Below are 10,648 nucleotides of genomic sequence, written 5' to 3' on the forward strand. Positions count from 1 at the left end.
CAGTTTCCTTCAGCACAGTAAGTACAACAGACCAACTATTTCAAGACCATGGGCATGCTCTGTTACACCATATAGGTTACTTCCTTCCTGCTTCAAGCATCAGGTTTAATTTGTTACTACTGCTTCAGCAACATGGCTGTGCAGAGACAACTCATACTTGATATATACATGCAATCAGTCCCTTTAGTTAAAGGATGGTTTAAGACATACCTGAACAGTTAGTATGAAATGAGTATCACATGCTGTCATTCAGGCCCTATGTGAACAATTTGCCTGAGCCAGTACAGTAATCTCTGCCCAGAGTAATGCTTCCAACACTGGTGCATCAGTGTGATAGAAGACCTCACATAAGAAATGCAGGAAGGGGTAGGGATGACTGAAGACAGTCAATCAGGCAGGCATAGCAGCACCTATTTCCCCTTTATAATTTATCTTTTTAACCTCTGTGGAAGCTCTGCAGTCTGTAATACAACAAATTACGAAAGTAATTTTTCTCTTCCAACTTTTTTAAAATCAAGTAATTAGACCAGATATTACTGAAAATGAGTCTCTTGTAGACAGTTATAGAAGATTCTTCTTTTGAGTTTTATTTGTTTATAGTAACAATAGCACATATTTCCACTTAGGTATTTTAGTGCAACAAGGAAATCCATTAAGCTTCAGCAAGGTGACCTATGTTTCTATATGCAATGGAGCAGATTAAAGTGCCTCCCTTTGTTGCCCAACAGTTTAAAGCTTCAGAACTGTAAGTAAATACCTTTCACAGAATTAAACAAGCAGACACTTTGCTTGATTATGAAATGCTTTTGTTGGATGAGTGAAGTGCTTTCTGCGGTAGAACAATTCATTTGTAAGCCACAGGCACTACAAGAGTGGTATCAGAGTAGAACTGGTGACATTTTAGTAGTCTGTGCAAGAATTCCACTCTACTTTTTGCAAGTTGCATATCTTGAAGATACATTCTCCCAGTTGATCACATTCCAGATGGCTTTCAAATAATCAGGTCGAACATTTTTATATTGAAGATAATAAGCATGTTCCCATACATCAATGCCTAGCAAAGGAATGAGACCTGTGAAAAAAAGGGGATAAATTTTGTAAATGTATGAAAACACACTTTACATGTAAAGTTTTACATTACATCTTCAATTAGTACCCAGTTTTTGAATATTACTCTGCAGGAAGACAAAGCTCTGCAGCAAACTGGTCCTTATTGCAATATTTTACAAAACTGTGCGCACACACACACACCCACACACCACAAACTCTAAAGAGCAGCCTTGGGTAAACACATCTATAAATATTCTGGAACAGTCTTGAAGACATAGTCGAAACCAGATTAAGTAATTTTTGAAAGGTTTCTATCTTTTGCATACATATTGGAAGCACATTCACGAAAAATTATGTTATAAAGGTTTCTTGCTATGCCAGCTTGCTTCCAATACTTTAATTACAGGCTATTTGTTAAGTGCCTAATTACCTCCTTGTTTTTTTGCTGTAATACCTTTGTCACTGAATTTTTAATGGTAAATTTTCACAGGAGAGAGGGTGAAATTCACCCACATTATAATCTATGTCCCTATACTAAATCTATAATTTCTTTTCACCCTGCTGATAGGCAATACACAAGTCTGCTGGCAATACATTAAATTCCTTGCCCTTCTCTATGAATTCTGCTAAACGTGTTTTAAAGGTATCTGCAAAATTTGGACAAAGTGACACTACAGGCAGATTCTTACTGGTCATGAGCTCTTCTCTCTGTGAAGGGTGTCCAACATGCCACTACCACTTCCATGTCTCTCTAAGAAAGTTAAGAATATCTTGGAAAGAGATCACTGCCAGTACTATGCTGCTTGTCCAGCTGTAACACTTAACCACATCATAGACTAATTTGGTTAACACTCATTACTCTTATAAAGGAAGAAAATTATAAGGCTCCATTTTAAACTCAGTCTAGATAGGAACAAGAGTTATGATGTTCATCTTCCCATCTCGTGTTGTTTGGTCCCCACTGACAACACTGTGAAGAGCTCATCTGCCAGAGAAAAAAAAATCTGAAGACAAGAGGCTTAATGTTGCTTGATATGTTCAAGCTATTCCAGTTACTCAGAATTCCAAGGAAGCTGAAGCTAAAATATTCTGCAAGCAAAAAGCACTTTCACAATATGGCACATCTTTCTTTCCTTGGATTAGAAGGACACAATGCTTCTGCTCTTCACAGTTTTTAAGTCCTGCTTTACAAATGCTGCTCTAAAAACTGAATTTTCACTTCTGCTAGAAGAGACATTTCGTTTTTCCAATCAATTTATCCATCAATTTCTTCTCAACATTGTTCACAAACCACTTTTCAGATGTCATCCACTTGCCGATCAAATCTACATACAGAAGGCAGAGGGGAAGGAAAGAAACCTGACCTGTTGTTCCTTGCAAAGGGTCTTGATTTGCACAAGCTGCTATCTGTAGGCGCCCCTGTTCCTTGTTATAGCCAAGCCACCCCCAGCCTGATCCTTGAACACCAACTGATACAGCTGTTAGCTTCTCCTTGAAGTTTGCAAAGGAACCAAAGTCACGCTTGATGGCTTCCATCAGTTCTCCTTTAACAGAAAAAAAGCACAGAAAGATCACAGGTATATAAACCTCAATCAACACCTCCCAAGTTTATCACAACAGCTTTTGTAATATCTGTACTAAAGGGCCTTTACCTTCAATTGCAGGTCACTTTAGGTAATCAGTACTCCATCCTCCCCAAGGGGATTCCTTCTTTCAGGCTTTAACTGCTAAACTATCCCTATCCAAACTGGAGACTAACTCCAGCCACTAGGCTGAGTGGGTCTGCAGCACATTTCTTCCCTTTCTGTGAACCAAGTACATATGGCAATTTAATCAGTATGGCTTTGTGCAACTATTTTCTCTTATGAAGGTGGCAAGGGTATATACAGCAGTAGCCAGGTATTTTGCAATGTATACATAATCAGTTCTAGAAATTAAAAATACTTTGTACATTACTCATTTTTTATTCTTTTGGCTTACCTCCATCCCCCCCTCCCCCGCCAATACCTCAGAATTTTGATAATTGTCACATAGAAATGTGAATTAACTCTGAAAAATAAAGATCCTTTAGACTCCTTTAAAGAGAGAAAAGATCATCAATTCCACCTGTTAATTAAAACTAATGCAATAAACCACTGTAACATGCACTAACCTTTGGGTTCCCCTCCTCCATTAGGAGAAAGGTTTGTCCAGAAGATGGTGTGATTGATATGACCCCCACCATTGAACTTCAGTGCAGGTTGAAGTGATACCTGAGTGGTAACATCACCTAAGGATACAGAAAATAAAACTACACAAGTAAAAACATTATCATCACCATAACAGGCAGGAAGTTCCTACTAGGCCTCCACTGATATCCAAAATCTTTCTACAACATATAATGTACAAATGGAAAACATAAGGTTTGTACTGTTATCCACATTTTAGACAGTCACAGACAAACCCTATTAAAAATTTACTACCTATTATCTTTGACCTTTTTTACGCTGTAATGTGATCTGCAATATTGCAGCTATCAGGCAGCCCATACTACACAATTAAGACCTACTGCCATTCTACAGCAGAATAAAGCAACAAGGACAGCCAGAACTTTTTGAGGACCCAGCGAATGTAAATTTGAAAACTAAGCATTTTTAAACTTCTTCAAACAATTTATAGGGCAAACAGCTTCTGCTTGAGAAAAGTCATTAAGTACAGTGAGCACATACACAAAATGTTCTTCTCCTTCCTACCTTTTGTTTCATTTGGGGTTTTTTTGGAAGGAGGTACTCACAGAAAAGTGATCCACGTCATTTTACTATACATGACAGAATTCTGCATCTGAAACCAAGATCAAACAGCTCTGTACTTCCTTTCCCTCCACAAAATGCTGTATTCCTTAACGAATTCACTGGTGCTTTGTGTCTCTGAACAGTGTTGCACCACTTCAAAACAAGTCTTTTCATTACTATTTTGGCTTTTAAAAACACTGAAGCATTTCAAACGTTTTTAAAGCTTTTTCCACCACTCCAGTACATTCTTTAGTAAGGAATCAGTGGGGGACCTGTTTTCTCCACTCTCAGGACTAAGTTGTAGAAATTTTCTGAGTCACCTCAACAACAAAGACGTGAAGACAATCCTCAAAGAAGTAGTACACCTCAAAGCAGTAGCACAGCTGTTACTAAGGCTTTAATTCAGGATTCCATGTTGTCAGCATTTCCTCACAACCTTCATAGAGGGGAACAGCACTGAAACAAAGCATCCAATGCTTTGTTTGTAAAGATATTATTTGCTGGATTAAGGTATCAGGTTAAGCATAAGAAGTCTCTCATGGTCCTTCAGATGGTATCTTTGAGACATCTGCTCTGAATTTTGCATGCCTTAATGACACTTTAAAGTTCATCCAGAGCATACAACATATAGCAAGCCAGAAATCAAAAGGTAACTTAGAAAGACTTTAATGTGTTCATAGCTCTTTATTCCACCACTCCTTAGAAGAATCCACTCCTCAGGACCATTAGAAACCAGAGTTGGCATTTCACCATTGGCCTTAAACAGTATTTGGGCTGCTGAACTTTGCACTGGAAAAAAAAAAAAAAAAGCAATAGAAAAGGGGTAAATTACCCTTAAGCTACAGCAAAAGTATACTGGAATTTATTGGTATAGAATCCATGGACAAGTCAGTAAACCAAGACAAGAAGCTCAAAGGTGCTCAAGAGAGCAGTCAGCTCAGTTTCTCAGCTAAAGTCATTTGTTTCCTTGTAAAAGTGCAATCACAGGTTGCATGATGGTCAAAAAAGAGCAGGGAAAACTATGGTAGGAACAAGCTTTCAACAAAAATAAGATTCAAGTTCATATCCTTCAGTTAGAAAATCTTACACATTTTGATGGGCCAGTGTCAGGACCAGATTATGTTGAAACAAAGTCCTGCACTGTCACAGAAATGTAAATTAATTTTCAAATGAACTGACAATGTAAGACAACAGGATGGCTTTGAGTTCTCTATGCAAATATAGATTACTGAAGAACATGTCAAAGATAATCTGAAGAGAATACATTACTTTCTGTTGCTGAACAAGAGACATTTTCTGCTGTCCAGAAAAGTTATTAGATAGTGATCAGATGTGCTATGTAACCCAACACTGATACACAGCCCAGGATTTTTAACTGTGCTCAGTTTCAGTATGAAAAAATAATGACAATATTGACAGAATGAGGTAGCACTGCAGACTTAGAATCTTTTCTAATGAGGGTGAAAATACTGCACATAGTGTACTGAGATACCAATTAAGAAAAAAACAAATTAACAAACTGCACAATCATGAATATTCCAAGTACTTACTTGTCTGCTTTGGTGTGAATGACCACAACCAATAAGTAATCAATTTGGAAAATAATCTTTGCAGAATCCTTGAGGAAAAATTAATCTCTACCTCTAAGTACAAAACATTCAACAGCAAGTGATGAGATGCTATCAAAGGCTGTAATTCCTAAAAAATAACTCAAAGGATCCACAACACTGCAGATGCTTCTGATAACCAGAAATTCTGCCTCCACTAGTGGCTGAACCTTACGTCATTTAATAGCATCAGGAACAGAAGCAGCAGACACACTATCTTCTTACACTTCAGGCTCCCTCCCCGTTGTGTTTGCATTAATTACATCTCCAGAATACACCTTTCCTGATCTGCAACTGGCAGGGAAGTCACTCTTGATCACCTGATTCTTAATCGAATCTCATTAGTTCATTAGTTCAGACTATACAAGTTATTTTTAGGTTCACTGAAGTACTTGAAAAGCCCCATTCTCTAATCAAATACACTGGCAATTAATTATCAAAGAACACATGGTTCAGGTTTTCTCAGATATCAGCAATTCGCACTTTCACCGAAGTCCAAGCAGTTAAATTCCACTGTGAAGCCACCTTGCAAGCAGAAAGAAATGAGTCTATACAGTAATCATTTCTTTGAGATAAATTGATACCTTTTAAGAAGATCATGGATCATCACAACAGCAGAAAAAAACAGAAAATATTCCACCTTCTTAAAAAGGCATACAAGTTGTTTCACACACTTTTATTAGTCCAACTGAAAGACTCAAAGTTTGGAAAAAACACATCTCATGTTTCAACGTAGCTCTGCTACATCTGCAAAGTTTTTGCAAAAGGCAGTGTACCTCAAATTCTGGGATCATAAAAAAAAATTCCACAATGATTTCCTGCATATTTTTGTGTCTCACATGGGCTTGTTACTTACAAAACCCCTTAATTTGACCCAGTGATATAACTGACACCCAAATTCAGGCCTCTGCACTGTGTGTTCTATGTATTAACTGCATGTTTGTCTTACCTCAACTTGTAGGCAACTGAGATTATTTACCAAGACTGAGCAGAGCATGTGATGTGAAAACTATCAAGGCACGCAAATTTCACTTCATCTAATTTTGCTAATAACTTTTTATTGCAAAGTACTTGTTCAACAAAATGACTGCGATTTCCTACTGACTCAGTCTTTATTCGGTTCAAGTATGGAGTATGGACTAAATCCACAACAATCAATAAATCGTCTAGTTTTACAGCACTACAGAGAACAAAATTCATGCTTTTTACTTACATTTTATTTCCAATTATCGGCACCACTGAAGCTTCAATAAATGATCATCCCCTAACAATACTGCAATGACATAACCCAAAACTTTTAAAAGAATGTATCTCACTTCTTTTTTTATTTTGTTCTTCTGTATCATCTACGCCAACTAGATTCCATTTCACCTGCAGATTGTGGAGATACAAACCTTTTGCCAGTGCCTCTTTGTACTTCTCCTCAGCAACGTTCAGGTTGTTCACGTAGGTGGCATGATGCTTGCTGTGGTGCAGCTGCATGATCTCTGCATTAATATGAGGTTCCAGAGCACCATAGTCATATGGCAAGTCGGGAAGAGTGTGCTTTTGCCTAGAAACCAAGCACCCCAAGGGTGCTACCAACTTGGCACCACTTCTAGAAAACAAAACAAAAAAACAAACAAACAAAAAAAACCAGAATTAGTCTTACTCAGTAAAACTTGGGCTTTACCAGTGAAATAGACTACATACACTTCTATTCTGATCAGCTGCTTTAAGTACGTGGGGTGATAACCAAAGAAATCAAATTTCCATTTCTCAAGAGTTTAAAGCAAGCATGCTCTGCAGCTTAACTGCAAAGATGAATTCACACAAAGGTCACATATACAGGGCTTTACACTGTGAGGCTGTTGCTTCTCAAACCCAGCCTGCAGGCCACCGCAAAGACTCATGTATCCTCCCAAGCACGCACGTGAGGAAAAAGCAGGGATAGCAATGATGGTAACCTGATGACATTCAAAGCTTCACCTAATCTTTATTGATTAAAAATAGAAGCAAAGATGTCGCCTAAGCGTCCTTCCCTCGCTATCGACAAGGTCCGTGCACTGGGAAGTAAAGACTGTAGGAGGTATAAAAGCTGCACAGTCACCGGGTTCCCAGGACTGACTCTCTCCAGCATTCGCATGGACATGTGTTCCCGATCCCCACAGGGGCACCGGGAAACCACACGGGGCGTCACACGGCGATGCCCGGCACGGACACCGCGTAGGTTGTGTTACCCTTCCCTATTTTAACACCTGGCACTTGTCATGCGACACAAGGGCCACGCCGAGAGGAGAATCGCCGGACCGGCAGGACGCTCAGCCTGAGGCCCGCCGTCGTACCGCGGGTGACCTTGCCATCAGCCAGGGACACACGGCCGGCAAAGCCCTCGGGACCCTGAAGAGCGGCCGGGTGCCCGACCCCGGCCACCAAACCCAGGAGGGTTTGGCAGCACCGTGTCAGGCCGCCTGAGCTCCCCGGCGGGCGGCAAAAGCGCCCAAGGATGAGCGCCAGGAGCCCCCGCAAGGGCGGCGCCGACCCGGCGGGGCAGCGGGCAGCAGCGCGACCTCCCTGCGCGTGAAATGGCGGGGGCACACACCGAAGGGCGAGAAGACGACCCTCCCGCCGCCTCCCCCGCTCCCGCCGTCCTGCCCCGGCTCGGCGGCGGAGGGCGAGGGCGGCGCGGCCACCGCCTCCCGCCGTGGGCCGTGCCCAGCCCCGCGCCTTCCCCGCGCGGCGCGGCGCGGCGCTCACCTGCTCGCGGCGGCAAAGCGGCGCAACATGGCGGCGTCTGCAGCCGGGCGCGACCCGCACGGCGCAGGCGCGGCCCGCCCGCCCCCGCCCCGGCCGCGGGGGCTGAGCCCGGCCGAGGCGCCGGCGGCGCGCCCCGCGCCCCCCGCGCCCTTCGAATTCGGGGAAATGCCATTTCAAGAAGTGGGTGTAGCTCGTCCTTGCGAACGGAACGGCTCTGGAACCCTAATCGCAAAACTCAGGCCCGCCGTAGTTCGAGCCGAGGCGGGGCTGCCTCAGCGCCCCGGCGGAACAGCCAGAATGCCGCGCGGTGCCCGTGCCCGACGGGACACAGCAGCGCAGCAGAGCTCGCTCCCAAAGCCTGCCGAGCGCTCACACGGCTCCGGCACCGCCAGCGCTGCCGCTCCCGGCTTTGTCTACGGCTTTGCTTTTGGGGGTTCGTTTCTGTTCTTTTACCCATTTTTTGGACATCTTGTTTTCCCCAAACACGTGCTTTCCTGCATGTAGCAATTCAGCGTCCTCTGTTGCTCATGAAAGTCCTTTACCCAATTTAAATCAAATGAGTCCAAAGACCCATTAAAAACTGGCTCTCCAGCGAGGTCAGGGAGGAGAAGCTCATCCCTCACAGTTAGGAGGCACCCTGCAGACAAGACAAACCATCAGGTAGAATTTAAATTGTGCGGAATTAATCTCTCCTACCACAAAACCTTTAGTTCTTCATACTTTGTCTTTCTAAATAAATACATATAGCCTCAAGATATTACAGCACCCACATTTACCAGCCTATAAAAATTCAAATGACAAAAACTCAGTGGGGGCTAAACCTGAACAATTTTGTTGAGAATAAATAACCTCATCTTGCCAATTGTGAAGAACTCGACCTGGAAAGACCCACAAAGGGCATCTCGGGCCCTAGAAGACACAGTGCTTCCATCCCTCACTTCTCCAGGCATCCTAGAAAAGGACAGCAGTTTAGTTTCTCTGATGAGCCAGCAGTGCTCCTGCAGGAATCTGAGCAGTGAGAATAGGTGCTTTAGCAGCAGCTAAGATATAAGGCAAATTGTCCAAAATCAGCAAGTTGTGTCTTCATCCCTGACTACTGAAAATACATTCAGCAAGGTATATAGATTATAACTAATTTTAAAGATGAATATATTGTATTTATTGGATCAATGAAATGTCATTTTTTTTGTTAAAACAAACTACATTCAGGATTATTAAGTGTCATAATACACACATTGCCAGGCAAAAACAGGAATATAACAGGCTTTTTGGAATTAGCATTAGCATATACAGTATTACACTGCAGTGCACCCATGCTTGTAGCAAGTGTTACATGAAAGCAAGTCAATTATGTAATTATATTATTACTTTTATCATTGACTGGCAGTTGCTGGGTTGCTTTCATTTCAGGGAAAAAAAAAAAAAAATAACACAAAGCACCCCAGCCTGCTTATTTAGAAGACACCTTCTAAGCAGAGAATGACAAAGGGTATGGCTTGTCTTACCCGTTTTTTTCCAAAAAATTAAAAATCTAATGGCATCATTTGTATTTCTGATTTACTCTTTAAAAGCAACATACCACTTTAGAAAATAAAAACCTCATGTGAAGATAAAGTCATAAATGTCCTGTAATATTTGACTGATTTAAGTAAAACATCACCACCTGAGAGCTATGCCTTTTAATAACCACAGATTTCCTCACAAGGCTTTTTACCATCTGATCACTATATTATCAACATTTGAAGCATCTTACAAAATACTGTATTTTTTTTACCATGTACAGGATCCAGAAGGTACATAGATCTACATGTTACATAAGCAATATGATGTTAAGATCAAACAAAATTCATCATGATCAGGGACTTCTGTGATCTAAAAATTCCTTTGGGTGCCAGCTGCCAGTACCATTTTGTATAGGTGCTTGCCACTTCCCTTTCATGCATTCAACCACTCAACTACCATTTTTTCAAGCAATAAGGCCAGGAGCAACAATCAAATAGCAACGAGGTATCACAACAGAATTTATACTTCCAGTGACCACTACCAAGTGATTTTAGAACATCGATGTGAATCCTATGAAATTAAAATAGCAGTGGTACTACCTATGGGCTAGCATGTTTCTAATACAAACAAGCATACCTGGTAGCATTTTAATTACATCCATTTGTCTTTGACAGTATTACTGCAGATACTAATTTATGCCACTTAAAAATGCTACCACAGAAGCCCTTCTATAAGAATTTACTGTAACTGTAAATTTTAAAAGTGTGTTCTAGAACTTTTGAGAAATACTCCTTTCAAACAAGTCTGCTTCCACAGCAAACTGCAAAGCAGTTAAGCTATTTCTTATTATTTCAGTAGCTACCTATGCATTAATTTTATTAGTCACCTGGTAGTTACAAGACTCTTAAGTAGAAAAATATTTACACTGGACTTAAGTCCACCCTAAAATATACCACTAAGTACTTTTTTCTTACCTTGAAC

General features: G+C 41.1%; 1 protein-coding gene across 1 annotated transcript; it reads right to left on the reverse strand.

The window, feature by feature from the left end:
• Positions 1-561: 561 nt before the first annotated feature.
• On the reverse strand, positions 562-8,239 carry SOD2 (superoxide dismutase 2). Its single transcript, XM_021540634.3, has 5 exons — positions 8,165-8,239; positions 6,823-7,025; positions 3,203-3,319; positions 2,415-2,594; positions 562-1,072 (listed from the first exon to the last, which is right to left on the reverse strand). Exons 1-5 carry the CDS (start codon positions 8,191-8,193, stop codon positions 927-929), a joined length of 675 nt encoding a protein of 224 aa, XP_021396309.1. The 5' UTR covers positions 8,194-8,239; the 3' UTR covers positions 562-926.
• Between the last annotated feature and the right edge of the window lie 2,409 nt (positions 8,240-10,648).

Source organism: Lonchura striata, chromosome 3 (genome assembly GCF_046129695.1).
Source record: "Lonchura striata isolate bLonStr1 chromosome 3, bLonStr1.mat, whole genome shotgun sequence".
NCBI classification, from domain to species: domain Eukaryota; kingdom Metazoa; phylum Chordata; class Aves; order Passeriformes; family Estrildidae; genus Lonchura; species Lonchura striata.